The sequence below is a fragment of the Oncorhynchus keta genome, chromosome 30 (assembly GCF_023373465.1).
Source record: "Oncorhynchus keta strain PuntledgeMale-10-30-2019 chromosome 30, Oket_V2, whole genome shotgun sequence".
Taxonomy (NCBI): domain Eukaryota; kingdom Metazoa; phylum Chordata; class Actinopteri; order Salmoniformes; family Salmonidae; genus Oncorhynchus; species Oncorhynchus keta.
Window position 1 is genome coordinate 20,889,513 of NC_068450.1, and position 17,379 is coordinate 20,906,891.

A 17,379-nucleotide genomic window follows, 5' to 3' on the forward strand; every position below is an offset into this window, starting at 1 on the left:
AAGCCCAAACACGCAGGCGAGTCCCTAGCTTCAGGCCTTCACGCACGCTGCTCCCCAACCACACAGGTCTCTGGCAAATACAAAACCTTGTTGTTATCGTCCTCATGATCTTCATAACAATCCAGAAGTCTTGACTGATCGTTCCTGCATGGTACTTCATTAGAGCTTGATGTCTTGGTCTCTCCCTGGCGCTCACATTAGGGTTGGGCAATATGGCCAAAATATAATATCACTGCCAGATAGTGTTTTATTTCTACATATGATTTATGGGTAGCGTTTCATTTGGCTTTTTCCATTCTAATCGTTTCTACTGATCAACCAAACTTCAACCCAATGATCGCTACCTGACAGTTAAGTAAACTATTTGTAGAACATTTCATTGGAATCAATACCCCTGTATACCACCCAACCAATATTGAGCTCCAAAAAGTACTGTGACACATTTAGTTGTTTTGGCTCTGTACTCCAGCTCTTTGGATATGAAATTATACTATGGACTATGAGGCTTAAGTGCAGACTGTCAGCATAAGTAGACCGTATCATCCTCATATTGGGTGAACCGTTTAGAAATTACAGCATTTTTTTGTACATAGTCCCCACATTTTAGGACACCGAAAGTATTGAGACAAATTCACTGTATTAAAGAAGTAAAAAGTATTTGGTCCCATATTCATAGCACGCAAGGACTACATCAAGCTAGTGACTACAAACCTGAATGCATTTTTCGTTTGCTTTAATTAGATTTCAGATTTTTCACCAAACAAATGAATGGTAAAGTGTCATTTTGGATTCCCTTTTATTGTGAATACGAATAAAATGTTTTAAAACACATCCACATGATTACGGATAATCCTGAATGACTTGTGAATAATAATGAATATAATATAAGTTAGACGCACAAATATCTCACCCCCCAAAAAGAAAAAGTCGGTCAGGTCAGTCCCCATCCTCAGAGTTTGGGATCAGCGCCAGAAGTCCTTCCCCACTCCTCACAGCTGGCTGAGTGACACCACCACTGAGTGATCTCAACACAAAAGACACCACGGCTCAGATATCAAGGGAACAACAAAATACAACACAAAAGGAATTTCAGCAGTGAAAGAAGAGGCACTATGGAAAAAGGCTAATATAACAACGGCTGTAAAAACCATTGGCAGAGGAGTAGCAGAAGATCTGACTGTGACAATACCAAACGACAACTCATATTGAGGCATGACAGCAAAGCCTGGGGGAGAAGTGTGTGAAAACGACAGCAGCGGTCTGTTTTGGCATGAAAATCATCTGGAAGCCTTCCACACAAAGAACCCCTGAGGAGTAGATAGTGGAGAGAGGGGAGGAAGGAGGGTATAGAGGGAGAGAGAGAACAAGTACAGCAGGGTATGGAGAAGACTAAAGTAGAGGAGCAAGAAAACACTAATAAACCATTATGGAGACAAGGAAAAGACCGAGGGAGATTCACTAAGGCAGCAGGACGGAGAAAGAAACAAAACTCCTCTGGATTTGTTAGAGCAGCTCCTATGAGCTGAGTGGGAGGGGAAAGAGTCAGGGAAATATGAAGTGATATGTCAGCCGAAGCGAAGGGGGAAGAGAGACTGCCGACTTAACAGCATGCAAACAGGACGTGTTAACAAGGAGTTTGAGGGGGCGCTCCACGTCAAGCCAAAGTGTGGAAAGCCACAAACCCAGATTTCTCACAGCTCTTCTCAGGAGGAGGTGTGGGCCCGTAACCATAGAAATACAATTCTGATTATATAGCCGTATACAAAATCTCAGTACTAGAGAACAAACTACAGAGCAACAAGCCAAACTGGCAGACACACATGAGCCTTCGATTAAGGTCATGGTCTGTGTGCCTCAGTAAGTCACTCTGGGCCCCTCTTTGTGGTAGTTTCCAGCTCCAGGGACCCTGGGTGAGGATCTTGGTGGTCCTGGGTGAGGGTCTTGGTGGTCCTGGGTGGAATGTTACAGGGAGGGAGGCAAACTGTCCTAAAAAGGGGTGCCCCATTGTTCCAACACACTGCATCCACCCCCCACTGATCTGATCTGTCGGTCATTGGGGCAGCGGGGAGGTTGAGGGGGCAGCGGGGAGGTTGAGGGGGCAACGGGAGGGTGAGGGGCCGGCCGTCCGGCATGAGGGAGGTTGAGAGATGGCAGCGTGACCACTACATCCTTAGAACAGTGCCATTCCACTGCTGCAACTGATTTAGCACAACAAATGCTGCCAACTTGAATGGCATGTGTATTCCCATTAATCCCATCATATGATATTAAAGAATCAACATGTTGGAAAAATAACATGAGTTCAACACCAGCCAATGTGGCCAAACAGGTCAGACCTGAAATCAGACCTGAAATCCTTTAGCAACCGGACAAGACCGGTAAACCTACCTACAGGTTCTATGCTTTTTTGGTTCAGGTCTGTCAGGTGAAATGCTAAGACAGCCCATGGCTGAAATCCAAATGTAACCCCATTTCCTACAGAGTGCACTATGGAACCTAATCCAAATGTAACCCCATTTCCTACAGAGTGCACTATGGAACCTAATCCAAATGTAACCCCATTTCCTACAGAGTGCACTATGGAACCTAATCCAAATGTAACCCCATTTCCTACAGAGTGCACTATGGAACCTAATCCAAATGTAACCCCATTTCCTACAGAGTGCACTATGGAACCTAATCCAGATGTAAACCAGAGTAATGGAACCTAATCCAGATGTAACCCCATTTCCTACAGAGTGCACTATGGAACCTAATCCAAATGTAACCCCATTTCCTACAGAGTGCACTATGGAACCTAATCCAAATGTAACCCCATTTCCTACAGAGTGCACTATGGAACCTAATCCAGATGTAACCCCATTTCCTACAGAGTGCACTATGGAACCTAATCCAAATGTAACCCCATTTCCTACAGAGTGCACTATGGAACCTAATTCAAATGTAGTACACTAGGTGCACTGTGTCCACAACAATGAAGCAGTTCACTTGTTTTTGTGTTTTCATTTAGCTTAATACTGGGGTTCGGTAAGTCCCAAGTAGAGGTCAACCGATTAATCGGAATTGCCGATTTCAAGTTTTCATAACAATCGGAAATCGGTATTTTTGGGTGCCGATTTGCCAATTTTTTTAAATACCTTTATTTAACTAGGCAAGTCAGTTAAGAACACATTCTTATTTTCAATGACGGCCAAGGAACGGTGGGTTAACTGCCTTGTTCAGGGGCAGAACGACAGATTTTCACCTTGTCAGCTCAGGGATCCAATCTTGCAACCTTACAGTTAACTAGTCCAACACAACAACGACCTGCCTCTCTCTCGTTGCACGACGTGAATGCAGTAAGCCAAGGTAAGTTGCTAGCTAGCATTAAACTTATTTTATAAAAAACAATCATAATCACTAGTTAACTACACATGGTTGATGATATTACTAGATATTATCTAGAGTGTCCTGCATTGCATATAATCTGACTGAGCATACAAGCATCTGACTGAGTGGTGGTAGGCAGAAGCAGGCACATAAACATTCATTCAAACAGCACTTTCGTGTGTTTTGCCAGCAGCTCTTCGCTGTGCGTCAAGCATTGCGCCGTATATGACTTCAAGCCTTTCAACTCCCGAGATGAGGCTGGTGTAACCGAAGTGAAATGGCTAGCTAGTTAGCGCACGCTAATAGCGTTTCAAACATCACTCGCTCTGAGCCTTCTAGTAGTTGTTTCCCTTGCTCTGCATGGGTAACGCTGCTTTGATGGTGGCTGTTCTCGTTGTGTTGCTGGTTCGAGCCCAGGGAGGAGCGAGGAGAGGGACAGAAGCTATACTGTTACACTGGCAATACTAAAGTGCCTATAAGAACATCCAATAGTCAAAGGTTAATGAAATACAAATGGTAGAGGGAAATAGTCCTATAATAACTACAACCTAAAACTTCTTACCTGAGAATATTGAAGACTTGTGTTAAAAGGAACCACCAGCTTTCATATGTTCTCATGTTCTGAGCAAGGAACTGAAACATTAGCACATATTGCACTTTTACTTTCTTCTCCAACCCTTTTTTTGCATTATTTAAACCATATTGAACATGTTTCATTATTTACTTGAGGGTAAATGAATTTTATTGATGTATTATATTAAGTTAAAATAAGTGTTCATTCAGTATTGTTGTAATTGTCATTATTACAACTAAAAAAAAATGTAAAAATTGGCTGGTTAATCGGTTTCGGCTTTTTTGGTCCACCAATAATTGGTATCGGTATTGAAAAATCATAAATCGGTAAACCTCTAGTCTCAAGGTTTCACAGAAATCCCTGGCCTTGAGTAGGGAACATGACAACAGTTGGTTTGTTTATTAGTTAATTATTGAAGATGTTAACAGTCAGGGAGCAGAAGAACACATATATACAAGCTGCCCAGACTAATGTCCCAGTTCCCCTAGACTGCTCTTATCTGCTGAATGTTATCGCAATAACAAAAGCTGCTATTTACCAAACCATAAAGACGCAGAGCACAAACCCAGCCAGCAAAGATATTCAGGAAGTAGACCTCACACTCCTCCACTGCTAAGCGTCTTCAGCTCACTCACAGGCCAATGTGCTGAGGTCATAGCGGCATTGAGTTTCAGTCAATTCTCCGGACTGATTATGAGCGGGATGTTACTTCAGCAGAAAGTAGGGAGGGAAAACAGCCCAAACCTTTTCCTCTTGGACTTTGATCCTTTCCATTATCCCGTACCTGAGGCATGACATCACCACCAGTGTAAACCGAAACAGATTTTTAGCTTGAGGAGTAGAAAGAGAGAGAAGTGCAGCGTGGTGCCTGGCCCTGGATGGAATGAAGAGCTGTTGACATGGTAGATACCCATCTGGTCGGTGTTAACCACTCTGTTTTTTGCCTCTTTTGAAGAGCTTGTCCCCCTTGCCACCGTGCAGCAAAGCACTTGACACATTATCCCCCCAACATCTACGCCAGTGATCGAGCGCCAATGGCAGCGATTTTATCACCCCCAACCCACACCTCATCCCTCTGTAGCAGACAGGCAGGGTACTCGCTATAGAAGTACTAGGGCCTGAATGTGGTGGAAGCTTGTAACCTTGGCAAAGTTCTGTGAATTCAGCCATGAGGTGTCCCTGATTGTTTAGAGTAGACGTTTTACCCTCATTAAGGTTCTATGCATTTCTTGGTAGAATAGAAATTCATGCGCTCATAACGTACGTTCTACTTTATAATAACAGATACAACAAACTTCAAAATGTGGCAATAGGTCACAGTTACCACGAAGGCTGGAAAAGACATGGTATAAAGAAACTATTTAACAATGGGCTCTGCAGTTACTCCCTATCTGTCAATGCTTGAGCATCGATGGGTTTTCCGTTAGTTTTTTTTACATTAACCTAAAATATTAGTCAGGATTCCAACTAAGCTCATGGATTTAATTTGCATGGTTAAACAGTTTGTGTCAACGGCTACATATACAATAAACAGTGTATTCCACCAATCACTGATTTATGGCCATTTAGAGACAACGGCTATATAAACACTGCTATTTCAGTGAGGCAGAGACTTCCAGGGACTTCTCAAATTGCCTGGAATGTAGCGTAGGAGGATGGAGTGTACTTAAATAATAATACCCTTGAAATTGGAGTGTACTTAAATAATAATACCCTTGAAATTGGAGTGAACTTAAATAATAATACCCTTGAAATTGGAGTGTACTTAAATAATAATACCCTTGAAATTGGAGTGAACTTAAATAATAATACCCTTGAAATTGGAGTGTACTTAAATAATAATACCCTTGAAATTAGAGTGTACTTAAATAATAATACCCTTGAAATTGGAGTGTACTTAAATAATAATACCCTTGAAATTAGAGTGTACTTAAATAATAATACCCTTGAGATTTGAGTGTACTTAAATAATAATACCCTTGCTGATTAATCGCTGGGAGGAAAGGGAGAGTGGAACTGGTGGCAATGAGACAATGTCATGCATACAGTACATTCGGAAAGTATTCAGACCCATTACCTACGAACATGGTCCCACAGTTGACAGTGCATCTCAGAGCAGAAGCTATGATGTCAAAGGAATTGTCCATAGAACTCAGAGACAGGATCGTGTCAGGGCACATATCTGTGGAAGGGTATCAAAACCTTTCTGCAGCACTGAACGTTACCAAGAACGTGGTGGCTTCCATCATTCTTAAATTCAAGAAGTTTGGAACCAGCAATTGGGGGATAGGAGCCTTGATCCGCGAGGTGGCCAAGAACCCGATTGGCGCTCTGTCAGAGCTTTAGAGTTCCTCTGTGGAGATGGCAGAACCTTCCAGAAGGACAACTATCTCTGCAGCACTCCCACCAATCAGGCCTTTATGGTAGAGTGGTCAGACGGAAGCCACTCAGTAAAAGGCACGACAGCCCACTTGGAGTTTGCCAAAAGGCCCAGCTTTTCTCTGGTCTGATGAAACCAAGACTGAACTTTTTGGCCTGAATGCCAAGCGTCACATCTGGAGGAAATCTGGCATTATCCCTAGGGTGAAACATGGCAGTGCCAGCATCATGCTGTAGGGATGTTTCTCGCCGGCAGGGACTGGGAGACGCTTCAGGATTGAGGCAAAGCTGAACGGAGCAATGCACAGATAGGTCCTCGATGAAGTCCAGAGGGCTCTGGAGCAGGTTATCAGACTGGAGCGAAGGTTCACCTTCAAACAGGGCAACAACCCAAAGCACACAGCCAAGTCAACGCATGAGTGGCTTCGGGACAAGTCTCAATGTCCTCGAATGGCTCAGCCAGAGCCCGGACTTGAACATCGATTAATCGGAATGGCCGACTGAGGTCATTAGTTTTCATAACAATCGGAAATCAACAATGCTGGATGGGTGGAGAGAAAGAGCTCTCCAGTAGGTGTAGCTTTTGCTTTGTCATTGTGGGGTAGTATGTGTAGATTGATGGGGGGGACAATTCAAGCCATTTTAGAATAAGGCTGTAATTTAACAAGATATGGAGAAAGTCAAGGGGTCTGAATACTTTCCAAATGCACTGTATTGTCTGTTGTGTGTGTACAAGTTTTACTGTAATACCAGAAGTCCTCACAAGAATAGTAAACCAACTCAAATTAATAGTAGTTGGTCCTCAATTGTAAAAAGGCTGTTTTGGGCTTAGGAGTTAGGTTTAGAATTAGGGTTTAGTGGGTAAGGGAAAATAAGTTAATGGGAATCAATTGTTGGTCCCAAAAAATTCCTCAAGTATAGTAACATAGCTGTGTGTGCCTTGTCCAAAGTGATGCCTGGACCAATTCAGAAAGACAGTTTTAAATGTGGGTTAAAGACAATAGATGTTTTGACTCACTGCCAGATGAAGTGGGGCAGAACTCAGAGCCCAGAATGGAGGGGAGCTTAATTAGATTTCACTTCTCCCTAGCAACACAAAACACTGAATCCAGGCAGGGGCATTTGTGTTCCCCTCTGATTTTTGAGAGCCCCAACCCGATTTGGCAAGAGTAGACCTTGTCACTCTCCCTGGATCAATTATCTCAGTCTATCGATGATAAAGGAGTGCCCATTGAAGTTGGCCCAGGCTTCTATATTGGGTTTCACATGACTGGGAATACAGATATGCATCTGTTGGACACAAAATTATTTGTATCTTTTTAAGGCATGTATGAGAAAAACCATTCAGTATCTGGTGTGACCACCATTTGTGACCGACTGGCTCGATCTTATGAAATGGTGTTTTTAAACATTCAATAAAAGTGGAGAATCAGGGCTAGAAAATTGTATGTCAAACAGTTGGGAAACAATGGGAAAGTAACTATGCTTCGAAGTTGATAAACCTGTAACCTCACGTTTCAGAAAACAGCCCTTAAAATGTTTTGGTACACCTACTGGAGAGGTCTTTCTCTACACCCATCCAGCATTGTTCACACCCTCTAAAGCCTTAGCCCCACCCATCTCTTTAACCTGTTACTCCTACCCCCTACTTTTTCGAACATTCTGTTAAAAATCGCGCAACATTTCAGCGCCCTGCTACTCATGCCAGGAATATAGTATATGCATATGATTAGTATGTGTGGATAGAAAACACTCAGACGTTTATAAAACTGGTTAAATCACGGCTGTGACTATAACAGAACGTGCGTTTCATCGAAAAGTGCAGGAAAATCTGATCACTGAAAATGGGAAAATATATCCATGCGCCACTTCAACCCATTGTTAAATGTGATCCACATTAAATGGGGCCGAGGTTGCAATACCTACAGCTTCCACACGATGTCAACAGTCTTGTCATTTGCCTACGATTTGTTTCTTGGTCAAACAGACACAAGGCAGCGCAGTTCTTCCGGTCTCCGACCGGATATTTTGGTTGAGATTTACCCGGACATTATTTCCAGACATACAGCTATAGAATATACATCGCCTCGTGATCAATTTGATCGCTTATTAACGTTTACTAATACCTAAAGTTGCATTACAAAAGTATTTCGAAGTGTTTTGTGAAAGTTTATCGTCGACTTTTTTAATTTTAAAAAATGACGTTACGTTATAAAACGCTATGTTTTTCGCTGATCACACAGTCTTCATAGATCAATATCTAGGCTATATATGGACCGATTTAATCGAAAAAAAGACCCAATAGTGATGTTTATGGGACATCTAGGAGTGCCAACAAAGAAGATGGTCAAAGGTAATGAATGTTTTATATTTTATTTGTGCGTTGTGTAGCGCCGACTATGCTAATTATTTTGTTTACGTCCCCTGCGGGTCTTTTGGGGTGTTACATGCTATCAGATAATAGCTTCTCATGCTTTCGCCGAAAAGCATTTTAAAAATCTGACTTGTTGCCTGGATTCACAATGAGTGTAGCTTTAATTTAGTACCCTGCATGTGTATTTTAATGAACGTTTGAGTTTTAACGAGTGCTATTAGCATTTAGCGTAGCGCATTTGCATTTCCAGATGTCTAGATGGGACGCCTGCGTGTCAGGTCAGAGCAAGAGGTTAAGGATTCACATGTGAGGTTATGTAAAAAATATATATTTAAAAAACGATGTAAACGCTAAAGGCTGGTTTATACTACAGGCGTGTTAGCAAATTTTATTTTGAGTGGCAGAGTGTACTCCGGGCGTTTGTGAACTCAGAGTGCTGTAAGATTGTCCTTTCGTAAATTCAGAATGTTTTGCTCTCGGAGTGTTCAGAACAAGCACAAACACACTGGATGATCTGGTCAAAGAGTAGGGTTGATTCGAGCATTGACATAACAGCAGTCAAGCTAACTGACTGACTGAGGTTGGCTAGCTTGCTAGCTACTTCCAGTCAAACGAGAGAACAGCTCACTGACCATTTTACTCACCCTAGAAGAGCTGGTTAGGCTGTTTTTAATGTTATCCAGAGCATTGAATGCAACTGTGCTACTGGCAACAATTTAATTAAGCTTTTTTGCCAATGTATACTGACAGGCATATTCAATGACCATTGAGCATTTGGAAATTCAGTTTCTGTGCTCTGGCACACAGAGTCCTCAGAAATCTGAGCAGATAGACGTAGCTGGTAAATTTGCTCTGGCTATCAACAGTTGTTGCAGTGACATCATGAACATTCCATTGAAATGGTTACTTGCATCGTGGAGTCTTAAGACATGTAGCTAGCTAGCTTAACAATTAACCATAATCCTTAAGTTATTACCCTGCATGAATCTGCAGGTAGCTAACCAACCAGCTTCAACATTAGCTAGCTAACATTAGGCTATAACTTGCAATGCAAATGGCTCTGAGATACTAATAATATCACAGATCACACACAAGGTTAGCTAGCGAACCAGCCAGCTAACATTAGCTAGCTAGCTAACAGTACACTAACTTGAACTGAAAATGACTGACAAAAGTAGAAACATGTCATATCTGAAAATGTAGCTAGCTAGCTAATCTAAACCATATAAAGTTGAACTCTGAAGTTTGCATACACTTAGGTTGGAGTCATTAAAACTCCTTTTTCAACCACTCCCCACATTTCTTGTTAACCTCCCAAGGGTCAGAATTTTGGATGAAAAGCATGCTTAAATTAAACGGCCTGCTACTCGTGCCCAGAATATATGATATGCATACTGGTAGATTTGGATAGAAAACACTTTAAAGTTTCCAAAACTGTTAAAATAGTGTCTGAGTATAACAGAACTGATTTAGCAGGCGAAAACCTGAGAAAAATCCATTCAGGAAGTAGGTTTTGTTTTGTAGTTTTCTAGTCAATGCCATTACAGTATCCATTGACTTAGGACTCAATTTGCAGTTCCTATGCTCTCCACTAGATGTCAGTCTTTAGAAATCGTTTCAGGCTTGTATTCTTATAAATGAGGGAGTAAGACCAGTCTGAACGAGTGGACCCTACCGTGACAAGAGTTTTCAGGCGCATGTGCATTGCTTGTTTACCTTTTTTATTGAAGAAGTTATTGTCCGGTTGAAATATTATAGATCATTTAGGCTAAAAAAAACAACCTGAGGATTGTATATAAACATCGTTTGACATGTTTCTTTGAACTTTACAGATACAATTTTGATTTTCTTTTGTAAGATTGTTTTGACTGAGTTTGAGCCAGTGGATCACTAAAGAAAACGCACTAACATAGGTTTTTGGATGTATGTAAACTTCTGACCCACTGGGAATGTGATGAAAGAAATAAAAGCTAAAATAAATCACTCTATTATTCTGACATTTCACATTCTTAAAATAAAGTGATGATCCTAACTGACCTAAGACAAGGAATTTTTACTAGGATTAAATGTCAGAAATTGTGAAAACTGAGTTTAAATGTATTTGGCTAAGGTGTATGTAAACTTCCGACTTCAACTGTACATGGATGGACGCTTCCCTCTGTCAGTTGCCATGGTTTCCCTTAGTTTGAAGATAAAATCCGAAGACAGGTGTTTTATATAAAACAGACTTCTGTATTCCCTTTGACTCAGTCTGCATTTTTGCAATCAAAATGTCAGAATTCTCTCCATCACCTTAACTATCATACTAATTCCACTGATTTCAAAACTCTGTCCTCCAAAAAGTGAAGAGCAACACTTATGCAGTTCTACTACGTGATCTTTCTAAAAAGCCATGCTAGAAAGGATAACCTACACATACTGACCAGCTCATGTTACAGACAGAAGCTCGCTACATGGTAGGCTAATCCGAACTTCTCTCAGCATGTCCAGCCCACTCATTATCTCAGCCAATCATAACTAGTGGGAAGGTTGCGGACCTTTTTCTGTGACTAAACCAACTAGGCTTGTGATTTAACCATTTTATTTGTATATACAGATAGCATACAAGTTGGTTATTAAGGCACATGAAAGTTCACGTAAAAGAAAGCATTTCTGTCAAAAAAAACATTGATAAAAATGTACGTTCAAATGGCTCTCCTGTGAAGTGGTGACGCGCGACATACGCCTAGTTTCCTGAAACCAGTCCCATTTGACTCATGCAGCATGACACATCTTCACATAGAGTAGATGTGGTCTGTGGAATGTTGTCCCACTCTTCAGTGTCTGCAAAAAAAGTATTAAAATGTATGCACTCACTACTGTTTTTTTTTTTTTATTTTACCTTTATTTAACCAGGCAAGTCAGTTAACACATTCTTATTTTCAATGACGGCCTGGGAACAGTGGGTTAACTGCCTGTTCAGGGGCAGAACGACAGATTTGTACCTTGTCAGCTCGGGGGTTTGAACTCGCAACCTTCCGGTTACTAGTCCAACACTCTAACCACTAGGCTACGCTGCCGCCGTAATTCACTCTAGCAATGATCATGTGTAATGATGTGTAATGATCATGCTGTTCAAGCAGCTTCTTGATATGTCACATCGGTCAGGCGGATTGATTATTTTGGCAAAGGAGAAAGGCTAACTAACAGAAATGAAAAAAATATGAGTATAGATTTTTGTGCATATTTCTGGGATCTATTTATATTCGTGTTCAGTGTAGTAGCACGGATGTCAACAATATGAATATAACAATATAAAGGGGATGTCAGTCACACCAACTTTCTCTAAACATGTCTGGTCAAAAACAGATCAGGTGACATCTTAACTTCTTGGTGACAGGGGGACAGTATTGAGTAGCTTGGATGAATAAGGTGCCCAGAGTAAACTGCCTGCGACTCTGTCCCAGATGCTAATATATGCATATTATCAGTAGTATTGGAAAGAAAACTGAAGTTTCTAAAACTGTTTGAATGATGTCTGAGTATAACAGAACTCATATGGCAGGCGAAAACCTGAGACAAATCCAACCCGGACGTGGGAAATCTGAGGTTTGTAGTTTCATTTAACTTTATGAATAGGGGGCAGTATTTTCATTTTTGGAAAAATAACATTCCCGTAGTAAACGGGACATTTTGTCAGGACAAGATGCTAGAATATGCATATAATTGACAGCTTAGGATAGAAAACACTAAAGTTTCCAAAACTATAAAAATATTGTCTGTGAGTATAACAGAACTGATATTGCAGGCGAAAGCCTGAGAAAAATCCAATCCGGAAGCGACTCATCTTTTGAAAGCTCTGCGTTCCAATGCGTCCCTATTGAGCAGTGAATGGGCTATCAACCAGATTACTTTTTCTCCGTATTCCCCAAGGTGTCTACAGCATTGTGACGTAGTTTTACACATCTGTGTTGAAGAATATCCGTAAGCGGCTACATTGCACAAGTGGTCACCTGATGGCTCTCAGAGTGATTATCGCGTAAAATACAGAGGTAGCCATTATTCCAATCGGTCCTACTGAAAAATCAATTGTCCCGGTGGATATCTTATCGAATAGATATTTGAAAAACACCTTGAGGATTGATTATAAACAACATTTGCCATGTTTCTGTCGATATTATGGAGCTAATGTGGAATATTTTTTGGCGTTTTCGTGACTGAAATTTCCAGGCGATTTCTCAGCCAAACGTTAAGAACAAACGGAGCTATTTCGCCTATAAAAATTGGAATTGGAAAAATTGGAAAAAAGGAACATTGGCCATCTAACTGGGAGTCTCATGAGTGAAAACATCCGAAGCTCAAAGGTAAACTATTTAATTGGATTGCTTTTCTTATTTCCGTGACCAAGTTACCTGCTGCTAGCTGGACAAAATGCTATGCTAGGCTATCGATAAACTTACACAAATGCTTATCTAGCTTTGGTTGTAAAGCAGATTTTGAAAATCTGAGATGACAGGGTGATTAACAAAAGGCTAAGCTGTGTTCCAATATATTTCACTTGTGATTTTCATGAATAGAAATATTTATGTCCGTTGTGCCTTTGGAATAGTGAACTAAACGCGCGAACAAAGCGGCGGTATTTGGACATATATATGGACGTAATCGAACAAAAAAAACAATTTCTTATGGAAGTGGGAATCCTTGGAGTGCATTCCGACGAAGATCAGCAAAGGTAAGTGAAGATTTATAATGTTATTTATGACTTTTGTTGACTCCACAATTTGGCGGGTAACTGTATGGCTTGCTTTTGTGGCTGAACCTGTTCTCAGATTGAATATTGTGCTTTTGCCGTAAAGCTTTTTTGAAAACTGATACAGTGGTTGCATTAAGAACAGGTTAATCTTTAATTTAATTCAAAACATGCATCTTTCATCAAAGTTTATGATGAGTAATTTATGTTATTTGATGTGGCTCTCTGCAATTTATCCAGATGTTTGAGGCATTTCTGAACATGGTGCCAATGTAAACTGAGGTTTTTGGATATAAATATTAACTTGATCGAACAAAACATACATGTATTGTGTAACATTGAGTCCTGGGAATGTCATCTGATGAAGATCATCATAGGTTAGTGTTTCATTTTATCTATATTTCTGCGACACCTCTCTTTGGTTGGAAAATGGCTGAATGCTTTCTGTGACTAGTTGCTGACCTAACATAATGACGTGTTCTGCTTTTGCCGAAAAGCCTTTTTGAAGTTGACACTGTGGTTGGATTAACGAGAAGAGTATCTTTAAAATGGTGTAAAATACTTGTATGGTTGAAGAATTTTAATGATGAGATTTCTGTTTTTAATTTGGCACCCTGCAATTTTTCTGGCTGTTGGCGAGGTGGGATGCTAGCGTCCCGAACGATCCCAGAGAGGTTAAACATGCATTATGCAGGTTGCTAATATTCTAATAGTTAGCCTAATTTCAGTGTGTGAGACAAAAAAAACTAAGTATACTGTAGATAATCATTCTACCATCTAAACCACTGAAATATTTACTATAAGCAACAAAAAAATAAAATTCAGTTGGTGTACAAAGTAAAAGATGCAAAAATGAAAGATATGCATAGAAAGCATAGAAATAGATCTACTGCTTCTTAAACCTGCTTTCAATCAGAATGAAATATCTGTAACTCACATTTCTATGTGAATTTGGTTGAGTTACATATTGCAGCTTAAACAAATCAAGGTGCTAACAGGACAACTCTTCAGTTAATCTAAGGCCTGTGGTAAAGGAAAAAGGCAGACATAGTATAAATAGGTTATAGGCGGGCTAGTTCCAGTTACAAAACAGGGATTTCTATAAGGTACATGAATAGAGGGAATCCTATTCTTCGGTGACGCAAAGACCCAACATGCTGATGACCAGAGATCCTGTCTAATTCCTAATTCTATGCTAATGACCATGTCTAAGTTAAGATCTAGATACTGTGACATCCATTAGCTACTTCTATAGAAAAGGAGAAGAGACCAAAACTACATTCAACATTTTAGATTAATCTAATATGTACTAAAAGTTCCAACACAGTGGCAAAACATGAAATTGACCAAAAACTGAAACGGGGAAGGAGGAGAGGAGGGTGGTATTTAAAGTATGCGGGGCACAGGGAGGAACATCGTAGAAGCCCCCCAGACCTCCCACCCCCCCTGTACGGCCATTTGGAATCTCACCGAAAATGTACATGACTTCCAACAGGAAGTGAAACTATACTGATTATTAACTAAAGTGTAGCCTGTTGAGTGTTCACTTCGTAGAGTCACTCGCACAAAGACATTGGACGATGTAAAAAGATTTAGGCTATGGTTTTTGTCACCCTTCTCAAACGTCTAGTTAACTTATATGTCTATCTTACAAACAAATAAAAACATCAAATATACTATTACACCGATAGATTGCCTATGGCATGCTCTAAATGGACTTCTAATGTCAAATACATGCCCCTTGTTTTTCTCCAAATCACGGCAGGTTGGCTAATAAGGGCCACAAAGACACTACTTCGGAAGCCAGGGAATAACCCATAGATAGGACTGTTGTTTGTACCGGACTGCAGAGTGTGTATTGTTTTAGTTCCTGATGTTGTAAATCAGCAAAAGGTGTTTTTGTAAATGAACGAGGCAAGTATTTGCTGTTTTATATTTGCTGTAGAATAAAGGCCTGGTAAAAACGCAGATAAGGCAACAGCTACGGAAGTTTAGCCTATAGGAAGGAGTCGGAGTTGAATTATTTTAAAATCAAGTCATAAAATCTGTCATTAATACTAGGATCACTTATTGGTGAAGTGAATCATTCAAGAAGATCGTAGAAAGACAGGTAAGTTTGACATAGGCTTTGGCTATCAAATTATTTTCAAATGCGTGTCACAAACGTTACATGATAATGTCACAAGTTTACTTGACTGTAACCTTGTAGTTTTAAAAATGACTTTATATGAATATCATTGTCACAACACAGACAGTAGGCTACACACCTAACCTAAATGACAGACTAACAAATTTAGGAAACATATGGTTCTGGCCTAAATTAAACAAAAAAAAATGTTGAAATAACAAATTAACATGATCTAAAAGGCACATTTACCGTGTATTCCTTTGTTGGGAACATCATTGGAGTTGAAGCCTTTGGAACGGTACGCAGCCCTAACTTCATTGCAGCTTGTCGACTTGGGCTCAGCCTTCGTCGAAACAAACAGCACGGCAAATGTGTAAACCGTAGAGAACACTAACATCGTCTTCATTGAGTCGGTTAAATAAAAGTTTGAGATATAACCGCAACGCAAAAACACGGGAAAGGCGCTCAGCTGTAGGCTATTACTAGGACAGAGTTTCAACTAGCACGTTGAATTTCCTCATGAAGACCCTGATTTCTTTCAACTTCGCTGGCAACGAAAGTTCTAAAAGTTAGCAAGTTGGTTGACTAACTGGATTCTTCATTCACAGCCGTGATTGGGCCACCTTAAACAATTAAGACTAAATAAATAATTAAGGGAAAGTTGTTTTTTAAAGCGAAAGAGTATGAGTTTGTCTTCAGCATGTATTTCGAGTTCCAGACTCTCCGATAGAAACTTAAAGCAGGCAACAAAATATTGGTTTCAAACTTTTCTAAATAAGCAGCCAAACTTATTTTTATAATGTTCGTGTTTAAGTTGCATCCACCTCGACTTCAGTTCCCACAAAGGCCAATGACGATGGAAAGTAGAGATACCCAAAAGTTTTTGCAGTCTTCAGCGCGCTGCAGTTGCTTTACAGACAGGACTGTATTATGTGCGTGCTCCAGCTCAGATGTTAGACGCCTAGCAAAGTCCCAGGGAAAATCTCAATTGCACACTCCTCGCGTCCTCTCTCCTCGCCCCATTGGAGAAGAAAGCCAGAGATCCCGCCCCTCTAACCTTCTCCTCCAATGCGTTTTGAGAAGGAGGCGAATAAAGCGGAAAGAGGACGCGAGAAGTAGACAAACTGAGTTCCGGACAAAGACTTGGGAACACAAAACGCCCGGGGTGGAGCATGGACCGGACGTTAAGTAAGCTCTTGCCACTGGGATCTCCAGCAGCCAAAACGCACATGGATCTGGGTTTAGAAAACCAGGAGTTATTGGCAAATATCTGTTTTGATTGCTCAAAACACAATTTAGTTGGAAAATGTCAGACTTGGTGTGCCTGTGTAAACGCAGACATATAGACCTACTTGAATGTCAAACTTTATTGTGCATTAGTAACAAGAAGTGTGGCCTCTGAAAAACCTACACTTTTCTTACCTGCACTTTTCTTTCTACCAAATCTTGACCACATTTAATCTCACCCAATTACCCTCTGAATTCCACTGTGGACCACTTCTACACTGTAAACACACTGACTGCATCATTACTTCCCCGAAGTGTAGAATGGCATATATATACGGTGCCATGTGTGCGACATTCAAACAAATGACAAATCCCCTGTCCTCAAATCCCCTGTCCTCAAATCCCCTGTCCTCAAATCCCCTGTCCTCAAATCCCGTCCTCAAATCCCCTGTCCTCAAATCCCCTGTCCTCAAATCCCCTGTCCTCAAATCCCGTCCTCAAATCCCCTGTCCTCAAATCCCGTCCTCAAAGGCCTCAGACAGCAACAGACACAGGTAAAGCTACACTGCCGGGGAGAAGGTAGATTGCTTTTTAAGTAT

The 17,379-nt window shown here is 40.7% G+C and overlaps 1 protein-coding gene across 1 annotated transcript in view; it reads right to left on the reverse strand.

Moving 5' to 3' along the window:
• gpc4 (glypican 4) overlaps window positions 1-16,519 on the reverse strand; it is a 63,723-nt gene extending 47,204 nt beyond the window's left edge. The window contains exon 1 of the mRNA XM_052486886.1: window positions 15,803-16,519. Coding sequence (XP_052342846.1) covers window positions 15,803-15,959 — 157 coding nt within the window. The 5' untranslated portion in view covers window positions 15,960-16,519. The remainder of the gene's footprint in view (window positions 1-15,802) is intronic.
• Between the last annotated feature and the right edge of the window lie 860 nt (window positions 16,520-17,379).